Source organism: Pygocentrus nattereri, chromosome 4, assembly GCF_015220715.1.
Source record: "Pygocentrus nattereri isolate fPygNat1 chromosome 4, fPygNat1.pri, whole genome shotgun sequence".
Taxonomy (NCBI): domain Eukaryota; kingdom Metazoa; phylum Chordata; class Actinopteri; order Characiformes; family Serrasalmidae; genus Pygocentrus; species Pygocentrus nattereri.
Window position 1 is genome coordinate 10,318,817 of NC_051214.1, and position 16,973 is coordinate 10,335,789.

At 39.0% G+C, this 16,973-nt stretch overlaps 1 protein-coding gene across 1 annotated transcript in view; it reads left to right on the forward strand.

The window, feature by feature from the left end:
• The window catches only part of ube2j1 (ubiquitin-conjugating enzyme E2, J1), a 69,419-nt gene that overhangs the window by 26,069 nt on the left and 26,377 nt on the right, over window positions 1-16,973 (forward strand). The window contains exons 2-5 of the mRNA XM_017697717.2: window positions 802-875; window positions 1,774-1,905; window positions 4,422-4,506; window positions 11,505-11,610. Coding sequence (XP_017553206.1) covers window positions 802-875; window positions 1,774-1,905; window positions 4,422-4,506; window positions 11,505-11,610 — 397 coding nt within the window. The remainder of the gene's footprint in view (window positions 1-801; window positions 876-1,773; window positions 1,906-4,421; window positions 4,507-11,504; window positions 11,611-16,973) is intronic.

A 16,973-nucleotide genomic window follows, 5' to 3' on the forward strand; every position in this document is an offset into this window, starting at 1 on the left:
GACTCATGAACATTAACATTGAGCACTGTGAGGCAGTCCTTTTAGTTGCTTAGAAGTTTCCCTGGGTTCCTTTGTGACCTTGCAGACTATTAGACTATTAGTACACAGTCTGTCTGACTGTGATTGGTGGAGTCCAAACTCTTAAGAGATGGTTTTGTAATCTTTTCTGGCTTGGTGAGCATCAACAGCTCTTTTTCTGAAGTCCTCAGAAATCTACTTTGTTTGTGCCATTATACACTTTTACAGACATGTTGTAAAGATCAGGCTGTGATAGCTCCCTGTTCTTTAAATCAGTCAGGGTGGTCACTCACACCTGATTACCATCCCATTGATTGAAAGCGCCTGATTCTAATCTCACCTTCAAATGATCTGCTAATCCTAAAGGTTCACATACGTTTTCCACTCACAGATTTGTAATATTTATTTATTTCCTTAATAAATAACGTCCAGTACTTTTGTTTCATTTGTTTGATTTGGTTCTCTTTACCTACATTTAGTACTTGTGAGGTTTTAGTTTTCTGCAAATAAATGTGGAGATATAGAACATTCTGAAAGGTTCACAAACCTTCAAGCACTGTAAGTGGAGTAACAGCATGTTATCTGTGCTTATTCGTGGTACATTAGCATAACCGATATGACAAAAACTCAGAATTTTAGCAGGTGTACTGGAAACACTGATTGCTGTCTGTCATTTTAGCATAAAGCTTGAGCTTACTGAACAAATGATCAGCTGCTTAGGCGATAGAGGAACGACTTTAGTCTAATACCATTTGTTTTCTTTTGTTTCGCTTTGTTTGTTAGCTGTGAAGAGGTTGATGAAGGAGGCAGCCGAGCTCCGAGACCCCACTGAGCACTATCATGCCCAGCCTCTCGAGGTAAGCATTATACCACAACTCAATCAGAGCTTTTGTTACCAGTAACACTTATGTGCTTCTGGAATGAAAGCCAGTCTAGTACGCAAGCATTTCTCATTTTGAATGAGTGATAATAATGATAAAGGGTTGATAAACGATTGTCAAGCTTTTACAGATCATGCAGTGAGGTGCTGTGCAGAACATCTCTCCAATTCTCATGTCCTGATATCTGTTCCAATGCATGATGTTGATCTTTGAGGGGAGTTTTAAAGCAGAGCAGAACAAATGATGAATGAATAAAACCAGATATATTCACTATCTATGAGGCAAGCAAATGTCAAACCAGCATTGCCTCTGGCAAATATTCTCAAAGAGGTAGATGTATCTTATTTGATAAAGACTCACTGCAAATAAGAACATGCTGTAATAGTATGTAATAATAATGTTATGTAATAATATTGCGCATTCAAACCGAAAAAAGCTGTAAAATCAGAAACTTTGTCTTTACTGTTCTTTAAAGATGGCAGTTCATTGGTTCTTAACAGGCTCTCTAATTGGTTTACGCTATATATTCTCTGGTCTATATTTTGTATGTGCTAGATTTGGTTTTCAGTAAAAACAGAACCAAAAAGTCCATGAAAAGAGTGGAATATCCCATGTATTATTTGGCATTCTATAGGCTTGAAATTAGCTCTCTCCAGCTGTTCTAGAGTAGGAGAATCAGGTGGAGAACATCTCCCATACTACAGTCACCATTCTCCAGGTTTAGGACAGACCCCAGTTATGAATATTATAAAGGCCACACTGAAAATTTGAATGATGTGCATCTTTAATTTGCCTTTAACATCACATCTTGTGCTATAATGTTGTTTGTTGCTGATGGGTGTGCGTCTGTGTGATTGCTTGTCTGCCTCTTCAGGATAACCTCTTTGAGTGGCACTTCTCTGTCCGAGGGCCACCTGACTCGGATTTTGATGGAGGGATTTACCACGGCCGCATCATTCTTCCTCCTGAATATCCCATGAAGCCCCCCAGCATCATCCTTCTCACTGTAAGGCTTTTTAATCAGGCTTTCCCAAGTCCAAATATAAAGGAATAGTTTATATATGTTTAAAATGCTAAGCTTGCTATAACAGTAATGAAAGAACATTTATTATACTTATTATGATCTAGGAATGTAATAAAACGTCATATTGTATCAGAGTGTATTATGTTGTGTTGTATGCTACGGTGTCGAGCCATTGTATCATGACTGGCAAGTTAACTTGGGGTTAGCTTAGTATTGAGCGAGGCTCCTCTAGCATCATCCTTCCCACTGTAAGCCATTTCGGTAACACTTTATAATAATAATGCATCTGTTAGTTGTTACTTCATATTTGACTAATCATGAACTATTGAGTCGTTCATTATTAATTAATTTATTAATATTACCTTGTAAGACGTATACGGAGTAAGACAAGACACACATATAAACCATTACTTGATTATAATTTACAAATCAGGTATTTTACCAGCCCCAAATATAAAATGATGTCACAGTATCCTTTTCCTCCCATGTCTTCTCCCATGTACCCCACATGTATAGTTTATAACCGATCCTTTCCCAGGTGGTTGCTATTCTTGTCATTGGTATGAGTAGGTTCATGTTTCTTCTGTCTTTTGCTTTTTGTTTTCAGTGTTTGTTTTAGCCTTAAGGTTAATAATACAGATCAACTTGTGCCTACATCCTTCACTGTGGTCTGGTCTTCTGTCACAAATAGAAGCATTGACACAGGATGGATGGTAGTGTTTATTAAGGTTGTTTGTGGTGCAATATCCCTCTATTCTAGTGTATAGAAGTATTAATGGTTGTTTATAGACTATTATCTCCTATGGTAAAGTGCGAAGAAGTGTTGACTACTGGACATTTATAAGCATTTCTATAAATTTTAGATTAGTTTTTATTTCAGAAGATGGACTGTAAAAAAATATTAAAATAGTTTACATGTAATTTTATTTGTAAAACATTACCAAGAAAATCAGTGTTGCTTGTTAATGTTTACCAATTCAATTGGAGGCCTTAAGTTTTTGCGTTCTTTTTATTGGAGTTGACAGATGGAACAATGTCTTTTAGTATGTCTTTTAAATATCCTAGACGTTATATTCAGTAGTAGTGAGTAACATCAGAATATCTACTTTGTTCATCATTAGTTAATGATGAATAAATGTAAATATTACTTATTTACTTACGATTAGCAAATTCTGAAGTAAGGGCTAATAGATGTCTAATAAACTATTGTTATTATAAAGAGTTAAGGTCGTTCCACTTAAGTTCTCTTTCATCAAGCCCAAATATAAAGGAATAGTTTATCCAAATATGCTAAGCATATTAATGGAAGAACCCTTGTTATGATGCTTGAAGGTAACAGCACAAATATATTACTCCTCTATGCATTTAAATATTGTTTTGTATTGAAATGAATTGCAGTGTGTTTTACTGTATCGCTGTATTGGGACTAGCAAGTTAGCTTGTGGCTAACACATTAGCTTGTGGCGGGACATTAAAAAGCACTTTTTGCTTCAGAAGTTGAACTTTTAGAGTGTCTCCAGTTAACTAAAAATGGAAACATTGGCATAATAATGTCAGGCACATCTTTTTAACCACTCTTTATTTTTGCCATTTAGTAAAACCAATTTTGTCAAATCAAAACACCATGTTATTGTTTCTTGCTGAATAATGAATTTTGTGAATTGTTACACTCCTAGTGTGATCTCGCTTATTGTGTAAAGATAAAGGCGCACAATAATAGACTACAAAGCTGAAGGTGCACAATAATAAACTACGGCGATAAGGATGTACAAGAACAAAGCATGCACAGTAGTATTAGCAGACTACCAGTACTGTTAGATAACTACTTTAAATCACTTAAGATCAAGGCCAAGCTCTGCCAGCACCCCCTCAACTCCTTTTCTAAGGAATTATTTTTTTTAAAGGAGACTCTCTGCTCATCCTCCCTCCTTATTCTTTCTCCCTGGGACAATAGACAGAATTAAAGGAAGAAGACATGAAAGACTGTGATCAAAGACTCCAGCTGACGGCCTGACATGACGGCAGATCTAAAGCTGCTCTTCGTTTTGCCACCCGGAATGCAGTTTTGTCTAATGGGAGACTGGGCTTTCATAATCTACTGAAGTGTCACGTTCAGACGGTTGTTAAGGCTTGTTTATAGGAATGTACAGTTTGTTGTAGTAATGGGGTATTTGCTGAAGTTCGAGTCGTTCGCATAATTAGTTTGTCTCTGATAGAGTGCATACATCGTTACTGCGTTGTTGGTTTCTTTATTCCCTTACTAGTGTATAGACTTATGTTCGTCACTAAGGACGTGCCTGTCGTTCTGTTCCTTTCCTCCTCTGTTGTTCTTGATCTTCCGAGATCAATGTGTGTGCTCGCCTTGTCATTTTTTCCCCGTCACTCCGATTTCCATCAGTATTTCTCAGTCCCGAGTCATCTACCCACTGTTTTCTCTTTTTCTCTGTGAGTGGTTGCCATGTTTTTAATTAGTGTTGCAATCTTTCTTATTCCCACAGCCCAACGGGCGGTTTGAAGTGGGAAAGAAGATCTGTCTGAGCATATCTGGGCATCACCCCGAGACCTGGCAACCCTCCTGGAGCAGTGGGTACCCCTGGAGCATGACACAGACACTCGCGGCTAGCGCCAGCAGCCTCACTATACATAGCACCAGCCGTGCATGCCTGGCGGGTACTACAGAGAGAGAGAGAGAGAGAGCAAATGAGGGATTAAGGGGTTCATTTGAATTTAAATGAAGTTGGTATGCTAATGTCCTCTCACTCTAGCGTCTTCCAGATTGTTCTATCAACGCGTTTTCTCCTTGCTTGTAATTGAAAAGACTGGAGGAGACCAGAAGAGGTAAAGGAGCGGAACAGAACACCCGGTCCTCCTCAGACAGCGATTCAGACAGAGACACTTCCTGGATGCACAGCTTTCTTTATATCATTAGAAAGGATTTTATAAGGGTTAAATATCCTTCATTTGAGGAACCTAAAGGTGCATGAAGTGTACCTTCAGTGTTTTCCTTGGGTAAAGAAAACTGTGAAGTGTTTTATTGCAGTAATCCTGTAAGTAAGTTGTTGCTATGAAGATGATTAGCTTTCAGGGTAAGTGTTTAAGCTAGCACTTGCACGTAAGCTACAGTCGTATGCAAAAGTTTGGGTGCAGCAGGTCACATGATATGGTTTGTTGATTTTCTTTGTAAAGTAAGTTGACACATCCTCTACAGAGAACACATTTTTTTCACACTTAATGTAAAATATTGGAACATATAAAAATATTATGAAATGAGGCCAGTGCAAACGTTAAGGCACTTTTTATGTTTTTCCCCCAATATGTTAAACTCAAATTAATAGAAATGCACTACATTGTCATTAGTAAGCAGTTATAACATGACGTGTTGCTTGCCATATAGTGAGCCTATTTTCATCTATACCAGGGAATGGGGATTCCAGTCCTGGATTTGTGCACAGTTTGGTGATTTTCCTTCCCATGGATACCTGATTGATCTCATCACCTACTTATCAGGTTTAGTTGGTGTGCTAGAATAGGAAAGTCCCCACACTATGCTGCAGCCCTCCCTGTGCAGTTCCGCAACATTGATCTACACTATATTGCCAAAAGTATTCACTCACCCATCCAAATCATTCAATTCAGGTGTTCCTATCACTTCCATGGCCACACGTGTATAAAACCAAGCACCTAGGCATGCAGAGTGCTTCTACTAACATTTGTGAGGAGGATTTGTCAGGAGCTCAGTGAATTCCAGCATGGTACCGTGATAGGATGCCACCTGTGCAACAAGTCCAGTCATGAAATGTCCTCACTACTAAATATTCCATAGTCAACTGTCAGTGGTATTATAACAAAGTGGAGGCTAATGTGAACAACGGCAACTCAGCCACAAAAAGGATCACTACAGACCTCCAAACTTCATGTGGCCTTCGGATTAGCTCAAGAACAGCATAGAGAGCTTCATGGAATGAGTTTCCATGGCCAAGCAGCTGCATCCACACCTTACATCACAGAGCGTCGAATGCAGTGGTGAAAAGCACTAACACTGGACTCTAGAGTCGTGGAGATATGTTCTCTGGAGTGATGAATCACGCTTCTCCATCTGCCAATCCGATGGGCCAGTCTGGGTTTGGCTGTTGCCAGGAGAACGGTGCTTGTCTAACTGCATTGTGCCAAGTGTGAAGTTTGGTGGAGGGGGGATTATGGTGTGGGGTTGTTTTTCAGGATTTGGGCTCGGCCCCTTAGTTCTAATGAAAGGAACTCTTAATGCTTCAGCAGACCAAGAGATTTTGGACAATTTCATGCTCCCAACTTTGTGGGAACAGTTTGGGGATATTACATATTAAAGCTTATAATTAAGTAACTACAGGGACTTCAATGCAAACTGGCTGAGCTGTTCTTAGGTTATAGAAGTGTATAATAAAACCTGGCTATTTAAGGAGTTACACCTCAGATCTTGCTGGTAACTTATCTTACCGTTTTCTTCATCAGTCAGCAATTTCTGAGGCTGAACAATTTAGATGAAGGTGTTGCCCTTCTTATTTTTGTATTATAACTGCTTAGTAATGATTTTAGAGCATTTCTAACCTAATTAATATGCAATCATAAAAACATTTATAATGTAAAACTTATTCTGAAGTGATACCAAATTGACAGTCCAATTAATCATAATGTTAAAATCATAAAGAGGTCAAGAAAGGTTTATTTTAATTGCTTTGATTTTGACATATGTATCTCAATTTTATCCCATACAATAGGTTAGGTAATATATTAAGAATATATAGTCGGCTCCATAGCTATTGCCATCCATGCCAAAGATGGGTTAAAAAAACAGTTAATGGAAAAAAAAGAATTTGTGGTTAAGTAGCTTAATCTCACACTTAAAACATGAGAGAAATTCAACCTTTAGTTAAAGATCATTGAGTCAGAGAATTTTTTTTTTTTACTGGCACAATATGTAACTTAAATATCTTCCCATTTATATTTCCCTTATCCATTTTAAGTCCACCCAATTGTCAGGGACTCTTAAGAGGTCATCCTTGACTTCTTGTTTCACTGAGATGTGAATGTGATGTGAGACAGAGCCCAAGCATTTTTATTTTGCCATTACACACAGTAAGGAAGATGCTTAGAGAGGCAAACATTTCTTAAAGTCAGAGCTTTGTGGAAGACTGTAGTGTTTCACTAGGTCTCCAATCCAAAACTACAATTAGAAGCCTTTTGCTTCATCTAAAAAAAAAAAACATCAGCACCTAGAGTTTGCTACAAGTGACTGGAAGTTTGACTGCACCCAGATTCTGTTTTCAGGTAAGCCAAAAAGTAAGCTATAACACTTAGGGTGAGGTTGGCGTAAAAAGGTGGTTATACCGAAGAGAACCTCGTCATCCTTGTTAAGTTTGTTGAAGAATGTTGGAGCTGTTTTTCCTCCAAAGGCCCTGGGATCCATGTTAAGAGACATAGCATCATGGACTCCATGAAGTACCAGGAAATTATAAACTATCCTTGGTGCTGCCAAAAGACTTGACCTTGGTTGTGCTTGGATGTTGCAGCAGGACAATGATCCTAAACATACATGCAAATCCACACAAATGTAGTTTAATGACCACAGAATCAAGCTTTTGACTTGGACATCTCAGACCTCTGACCTACAATTTGTTGAAAACCTGTAGCATGAGATTAAGAAGAGAGTCCAAATGAGAGGACCAAGGAACCTGCAAGATCTGAAAAAGATTCTGTATTGAGGAGTTGTCTAATGGTGCCTTTCCACTGTATAGTATGGCTCAACACCACTCAACTCTACTTGGCTCTGCTTGCTTTTGCTGCCAACTACTTAAGTTTCCACTGCAGATATGGTACCAATCAATGTAGCTGGTCATTGTAATGAAGCCACATAAACAGGGGAGTTTGGGAAATATTAAATCAGAGGTCAGATGATGAGACTGTTCTGGTTGGTCAAAGGCGACACAAGAGGTAGCATGTGTGTTTAAGGTGATATTGACGATTCTTTCTGACCAATGGGTAGACCACGTCACCTTTTGGTATTAGCTCGGCTCGCTTCTAACCTCAACATAATACCAAAAATTGTACAAGTTACCAGTTTTGCCTAATTGAAAGCCCAAAAAGGCGACAAGTGTCTTGTTGAGTTGGTGCTCTGTGGGTACTATGTGGTGGAAAAGCGATTTTTGAATACTTGCTTTGTCTTCATTACAGGAAAAGCCTCATTGTCATGCTAGCAAAGGGAGGTTGCATAAAGTACTGAATGCAGAGGTGCCAATCATTGAAACACATCTTTCATGAGCCACAAATAATATATTAATAATGGCTTGATTGTGGCTGATTGTATGTGGTGGAACAATCTAGGGTTTGTACAATGATTGGGCAATGAAACAAAAAAATAAAGCATTTATTTTGTGTGTTTTTTGGCACAAATGAAGACAGAAATAAAAGTGAGTGCTTGTATGCTTGCCAAACTTCTTACCGCTCAATAAACGCCTACTTGATGCACTTTTTGCAACTTAGCAATGCCACAAAACCCCAAACTCTGCTACCAACTTTAGCAAACAAACTAGGAATGAGAACAGCCTTAAGGTATTTGACAAGCTTATGGAAATAATTGAAGAATGTATTTAAGGGGAGCTCAAGTACAAGTGCAGCTTTAAATATCTCTTCAGGGTTTTCTTAAGAAATACTGCCACTCTACCTTTTCACGTTTGTGCAGTTAAGCTGTGTCCTGTTTTGAAGCACCATCCTAAAACAGGTGCCACAGTTCAATCACAACAAGAATCGAGGATTTCTCCATTAAGCACTGCTTTCACATGATATTATTTTACTGTTTTTATATCTTGCTTGTTGTTTTGCAGGGTTTTTTTTTTTCTTTCAGTGGAAGACCTTGGGTTTAATCATGTGGGCAAACAAATTTCATTTTAAGCCGCAGCATGTCCAAAAGGTCTCGTGCTGTCACCGGCCCTCAGGATGCCCTTGCTTTGCTTGAGGATAGTACATAAGCCGCTACTCCCTGGTTTTATTTTTCAGGAATGCATACCTCAAAGGTGGATTAAAAGTCTTCGGAAGGGGATTTGAATGCGGTAGTAGGATTGTATCTTTAATTGCCTTATGTTTGAAGTCTCTATCTCTCTCAGCATTCTTTGTTTGCTTTGTAGCTTTGGCATCTACTGGCTATATTTGTTGTTCTTAGTTATTCATTTTGATGACAAAATAATCAAAGCTTTATGCTGTTGCTGTTTTCCTAAGTTACTCATGAGGCATCAGGATCTGTGTTTTTTCCAATCTGCTGTCTGGTTCATGCAGTCTGATTTAGAAGTGTGAGAGGAGATGAGGAAAAAGATTTTGCATCACTTGGAGCGCTCAGTAAATGTTTCTGTTTGAAGTACTAATTCATATACTGGCTTACTTCTGAGTGCATGCATGTACAGTGCTCTTCAAAAGTTTTACCTAACTGAGGAGATTATATTTAAAAATGGATTTATCTGGACAGTTCCGTTTGCTCAAAAAACACTAATATTAGAATAAATACTAATAATGTTAATACAATACGTAGTGATTTTGTGTATATCAGTGTTCGTTTTACCATTTCCAAACCTCCTTAGCTTTGGTTATCAGCACTTAATTATATTAAATCAAGTGTACTGGTGGTAGAATTGACCAAATTCATGCAAAAGGAGACCAAGCTTTGCTTATGTTATCAACTACTTATTTAAAAACAAAAAGTATTTTAACTTTTTACTATTTGTGTTTATTTGTATGTGTTATACTAATATTAATGTTGATTTTTCCAAGCAAAAACACACCTATTGGCAAGATAAAGGCTTTAAATATTGTGCTTACATGCCCAGGTTGCACTGTACTACTGTTTCAATGTCTACGTTCCATAATAAACTTTATTTAGCACCTTTGATATGTTTAAAATTCAGCTTAAATTACTTTGCAATTTAAAGAAAAAATATCAAAGAAGAAAAAAATTGTGATAAATAGGCAAATTATACAAAAAAGTAATACTGTAAAAAAAGTGTAGTGTGTGTGTGTGTGTGTGTGTGTGTGTGTGTGTGTGTGTGTGTGTGTGTGTGTAAAATAAAAAAATATACTATATAGTCAAAGGTATATGAACACCAGACTAGAACTCTTATATGAGCTTGTTGGACACCCTGTTCCAAATCCATGGGCATTAAAATAGACTTGGCCTCCTGAATCCTGTGGTGTAATGTTTTATGGATGAGATCTTTCCATTCCACAATAATAGCACTTACAGTTGACTGGGGCATATCTAGCAAGGCACAGACTGACTTGTGGCAAAGGTGGCATCCTGTGACAACACTCGGCTAACATTACTAGCCGTGTTTAAAGTCCCTGAGCTCTTCAGTGTGACCCATTCTGTTACTAGTGAAGATTGTGTGACTGTGCTTGATTTTATACACCTACATAAAACACGTGAACTCTCTAATTAGGAGGGGTGTCCATATACTTTTGGCCATTTAAAAAAAAAAACAGTAAAAGTAAACCAGTGTTTTTAGCTAAAGCAATGATAGATGTTTATTGATAATGTGTTCTGGGCATAAAATCCAGCAGCTTCTTTTTTTATGTTTTGTATGTGCAGTTTGATAGGCTAGTAATGTTGGCTCAGGATAAAATGGATGATCAGCATTTGTTTATCTTAAAATCATTGGAATAACTACCTCGCTTGCTATAAGTTTCAAAATCTGGGTTTGAAATTTTACAAATAACTAATTTGGAACAAGGTGCTAAAACATGTTCCTCTATCCCAAATGCCAGGACTGGTGCCAGTGGAAAAGCTTCCACTTTTCCTAAGCAATATTGTAGTTGGGAAATCAAGGCTATGTGGAATATAACAGCAGGACAGTAATAACACATTGTACAGCTGTTGCTTTAATATGTCAGAATTAACTATACCACCAATTTTAGCTTTATTTCCTTCGGAATGGCCAGTGTTCATTCCCATCAGCATTCAAGAATGCTGGAGTCCTGCCCGCAGTGAACAGTTGTTAGCGTTTTCCCTCATCGAACACCCATCAGCTAATTACCAAGCTCTTTGCGAGCTTAATTAGGTGTGTTAGAGCAGGAAAACCACAAAAATTCAAGACTGAATGACGACTGGGAACAAATGCAAGTGCTTGATTGTGTGTCGCTGCAGTGCAGGTGAGAGTCTAACTTCAGTTTGGGCAGCATCACTTCCAAAATATCTGTTCCTCCCGTTTCTCCTCCCTGTTCCTCTGTGAAATGTGGCACTAAAGGTGTTGTGCATCATCCAGGCACAAAGCTGTCCTCAGAGACCGTGGCCAGAGAGAATCCCGCGTTAGATGCAGAAAACAAAGCATTACACGCCGTTACGTAACACTCACAAATACATGGCACTCAGTCTCACATTGTGCACAGGCGTCCATGACCCTTCATCCTTTTCTATTCTCATTTAATACGGTGTGACAGATTTTTTTTTATCCCTGTATCATGACTCTTGCTCTCCTTTGTTGTGTGTGTGTGTGTGTGTGTGTGTGTGTGTGTGTGTGTGTGTGTGTGTGTGTGTGTGTGTGTGTGTGTCTCTCTCTCTCTTTCAGTCCGGACAGCATTAATAGCGATTATAGGGTTCATGCCAACTAAAGGAGAGGGGGCAATAGGATCACTAGATTACACCCCAGAGGAGAGGAGAACCCTCGCCAAAAAGTAAGATGCTGCAGATTAAACCATGCCCTTTCTATCACTTCTTTCTCTCTCTTTCTTTCTCTCTCTTCATCCTCTCTTTTCGACTCCCTTTCTCTGTGAAGATTCAGTTCAGTTCAGTAGACATTGTAGTAGTATACCTCAGCATTCAACGCACATTATTGTAAATGTGGACTCTTTGAAATGTTGTCACTTGGGTCTGTCATGATATTACATAATGGCCTGATTTCAGTTGTTTAAGATTAAGTGACACTTATTAGTCCCAGAATGGGGAAATTTCACCTCCACAATCTAACCCATCCGTGCAGTGAAACACGACATATACGCTAGTGAAAACACACACTAGGGGGCAGGGAGCACACTTGCCTGGAGCGGTGGGCAGCCCTATTTGCAGCACCAGGGGAGCAAATGGGGGGTTAGGTGCCTTGCTCAAGGGTACCTCAGTCATGTCCTGTTGGCTCTGGAGATTGAACCATCGACCTTCCGGTCGAAAGGCTGGTTACCTAACCGTCAGCCCACGTTTAACCTGGCTGCAATTGTTTTCCAAAGTTGTTAGCTTTCCCAATTATATATTAAAGGCTAGAACATAATAGAACATAATTCAAACATTGAGATGTGAACAGAATCATTCAGACTGGCTTGATTCATATGTTTATAGAAACAGTGGAAAAAATCCAATACAGCCCTTCTATTTACTGTCTAAAATGACAAGCAGACCTACACATCTTCTGCAGGTTTATTTGTGAGGTAGATGGAAAAATATGTCTCTCATTTTCAGAATTCAGACTCTTGTTGTTTGTGTTACTATTTGGTTACTCTTCAATAGTCTTGCTTATGTGGTTAATGACACTGTATGACACGCTGTAATCTATATAAATGGACATAAATACACCGCTGTCTGTTATCCTGAAGCCGAAATTGTGTCTGTACTTTTGTAACTAAAGGTAAAGTGTTGTGTAAATTTGTTTTTTGCCCAAACCACCATCTTGAGATTGTATGCAAACTTAAATTAAACGTAAAGAAGCAAACTTCAAACAGCAAACATGTTTTGGCGCATCTACCACCTTCCTCTTTAATGCTCTTTCTCCCTTTCCTTTTTCAGAATTCAGACTCTTGTTGTTTCTGTGTGTTACTTTTTATACCCCTCTCTCTGCCCACCATCCTCCCCTTCTGTGTCCACCTTCCTTGGACACTCTCTAATTCACTCTCTTCATTTTTTTAAGATGTTCATATCACTGTGATGTCCCTTGGAGAATGTGGTCAGTTTTAGTTATGGTAAAGAAAAAATTGTGACTTTAAATGGGAATAATAACTACAAAATGCTGTTCATTCTGAAGGACTATCGCCGCAGAGCGATAGTGAGGGTGAGTGTTTTAGGGTAGCTCCTCAACCTTCATAGAAGGTAACGTTGGTGCTATTTCTGTCCTTGTCTCTTGCAGCCTGTGCTATAGTGCTGGATTTCTTTTACCAAGGAGCCACCCTTTTTGTAAGATCCAGTCACATAGCTTTTTGTAAACATGTAAATGCTGCCAATGTTATTGGACAGGTCATAATCTCTCCAAAATCCCATCCAATTCTCAGGTCTGCCTGTGCTGCCAACTGTCGTATTAAAGAATTAATTGACAACCTAAAGGCTGAGTATTTCTCTCTTATTGACACTTTAAGCTCTCCAGGCTAAAATCGAAACCTTGAAACCTGGCGAGAGAGATTAGCGCAGCCCCATTGTGTCGACTGCTCACCAGCTAGAAGAAGCTGTCCTCCCTCTGGGGAGCAGACAGAAGCCCTGTGGTGGCAGAAGGCTCGGAGACACTGCTGAAGCATCTCTTGCTAAGGGTTGGAGGAGTTTGGCTTATCATATGAAGGGATAAAGCAGTGTTTGAAGACTTTCATATCAAGATTTTTTTTGAAGTGAAGAGATTTTTATCATCAAAAGTAACAATTTCATGTAGACATGCATCAAGAACTTCAGTTAACGTTCACATCAAACATCAGCATGAGGATTAAATGTGATCTGAGTGACTTGGACTGTGGTACGGTTGTTGGTGCCAGATGGGTTAGTTTAAGTATGTTGGGAACTGACCCACTGGGATTTTCACACACACACAACATTCTCTAAAGTTTACACAGAAAGGTCTAACAGACAAAAAGCGAGCAGCAGTCGTGTGGGTGGACATACCTTTTTAAAGAGAAGTCACAGAAAATACACTTGTTTGAGTTGACAGGAGAGTAACTTGAGTAACCACTGTTTACAGCATTGGTAGTGTCGAAGGTGGATGGGCTACAACAGCAAAAGACCCCATCAGTCGGATTCCACTCCTGTCGGCCAAGAACAGGAATATAAGGGTGGACAAAGACTGTACTGTTGAAGGTTTAAAAAAAAAAAAACATCTACAGATCTGATGGATCTTGATTTCTGCTGACAGTAGGGCCAGAAGTGTACATAAACAGCATGAATCTGTGGATCCAGCTTGCCTTGTATCAGCAGTTTAAGGTGCTAGTGGTGGTGTAATGGTGAGCCCCCTTGTGCTAATTGAGCATTGTTTGAATGCTGAGGCCTGAGTATTGTTGCTGGTCATGTGCTTGCCTTTATTTACTCATCTTCTAATGGCCTCCTCCAGCATTGTAGTGCAACATGTTGCAAAGACATCTCACATTGGTTCCACGAACATGACAATGAATTAAGTTTTCTCAGCGGGTTTCCCAGGCAACAGATCTCATTATAATAGTGCAGCTTGTGGTGTTGTAACAGATCAACTACAATTACCTGATACAGTCATGTCATTGTGGGCTAGACTTGTAGGAATGTTTCCAGCATCTTATAAAATCCATATATTGAAGAATTAAGGATATTCTGAGAACAAAAGGGTTCATACACAGTATTAAAGTGGTCCTTCTGATAAAGTGTCCAATGAAAGTATTTTATATGACCGACAGTCTCTTCAATATAAGTTATAGAAATCATTTTGATGACATATCAATATATAACAGAACATGTTCTGTGGATTCTTCTTAAAGCGGCACACATTTTACCACGTTACCCTGAAATGAGCCATACCAGTTAACACCATATCAGTTAGCATTATGCAGACTGCCTAAAGGCAGCTTTACACTGCTAAAACATGATAATGTTTAAATCAGTGGTCTTTGAACATTTTTAGGTGACATGCTCCACAGCTACTGATTTACTGCCTCTGCAACCACAGATAACCTGTGCTGAAGTTCTGCCAGGGGCAGAAATTTTGGTTCAGAATCTCACAGTGTTACCACTGCTATGTCATACAAAACCGCTATAAGACAGGCGTGAGTCATCACCTAAGTCATTGACTCAAACTGTGTTGAGTTGTCAAATAGGCTTGCTTACATGGTTTCTGACACTGTATGACTTTTATGTATAAAAGGCTATTATGTATAAAAAATGGACACACATACAACCCCATTTCCAAAAAAGTGCAAATTGTAAATAAAAACAAAATTCAATGATGTACAAATCATTTAAACCCTATATTTCTTTGAATATAGTACAAAGACAACAAATGAAATGTTGAAACTGAGAAACGTTATTGTTTTTTGAAAAATATATGCACATTTTGGATTTGATGCCAGCAACACGTTCTAAAACAGTTGAGACAGGGGCATGTTTACCACTGTGTTTCATCACCTCATTTTTTTTAACAACACTCTGTAAGCATTTGGGAACTGAGGATACAAATTACAGTGGTGTTGAAAGTTAAATGTTTTCCATTCTTCTTTGATATAGGATTTCAGCTTCTCATGAGTTTGGATCTCCTTTGTCTTATTTTGAATTTCATAATCAGAATATACTGCAATTTCCCCCTGGGATCTGCAATTTCCCCCTGGGATCAATAAAGGAATCTGAATCTGAATAACGTGTCAAATGCTTTCAGTGGTGACGGGTCTGGACTGCAGGCAGGTCAGTTAAGCACCCAGACTTTTTTAATGCTGAGCAGTGCTGTTGTAACACATGTAGAATGTGGTTTGACATTTAACATTGGTTCTTCCTGTAATAAACAAGGCCTTCCCTGAGAAAGTCATCGTTTGGATGGCAGCATATGTTGCTAAAACATGTATATCGTTCAGCATTAATGGTGCCTTCACAGATGTGCCCATCACCCATGCTATGTGCATTAATGCACCCCATACCATCATAAATACTGACTTTTGAACTGTGCACTGATAACAAGCTGAGTGATCTTTAGCCCGAAGGACACAGTGTCCATGATTTCCAAAAAGAAAATGAAATTTTGATTCATCGGACCACAGGACACTTTTCCACTTCCCCTCGGTCTGTTGTAAATGAGCTCGGGCCCAGAGAAGGTGGCAGCATTTCTGCATTCTGTTTCTATTTGGGTTCTTCCTTGCGTTTGAGTTTTAATTAGTATTTATGGATGCAGCGATTAAACTGTGTTCACAGACAGTCAGAAATGTTCCTGAGTCCATGCAGTAATTTCCACTACAGAATCATGTTTTTATTGCAGTGCTGCCTGAAGGCCCAAAGATCACGACTAGCAAATACCGGTTTTTGGTTTTGTCCCTTGCATACAGAGATTAATCCAGATTCTCTGAATCATTTAATGTTATTATGTATCATAGATGATGAAAAGCAAAAGTTCTTTGATATTTTATGCTGAGAAATGTTATTCTTCATTGGTTGCACAATTGTTGTTGATCGTGCAGTCTTTTACAGAGGGGTGTCCCTCTGCTCATCTTCTGAAAGACTCAGGCTCTCTGGGATGCTTTTTTTTAATATACCAAATCATGTTCTTGCCCAGACTATCACATTGAGAGGGTATGTGAATTTGGAACAGTTCCTAGCAGAATGCTAAGATATTACAGCAGTGTAGTGTCTATTGACTTGCACCATAATTTTAGTCTACCACACCTTTGCTCTTTTTCCAGAAGAGACAAATGCGTCTGAGCTCTGGAACAGTTGTGTAGAAATGATGAACCTCCAGGAGTCAGACAACTCAAACTTGAGTTACTGACTGTCTAGTTCAGTCATGGGAATAAACTTAAGGCTCTTTCTCTGCCTGTCTGTCTATCTGTTTCTCTGTCGGTCTGTTTCTCTTTCTGTATTCATTTTCTCTCTCTCTCTCTCTCTCTCTCTCTCTCTCTCTCTCTCTCTCTCGGGCTCGGGCTCGGGCTCGGGCTCGGGCTCGATCTTGGTCTGATGAGTAATATGAATTGGAGTAAAGGGAACACATGCTAGATGCTACACTGTGTGTTCAAAGGCATGAGTCACTGAGTAATATGCCCCAACCGCGCTCTGCATACACATCACTTCAAACGTACAGCGTACAGTGCTGTAAATCAGTGGCAAATCATGACTATTAGAGCTAGGCCGTCCA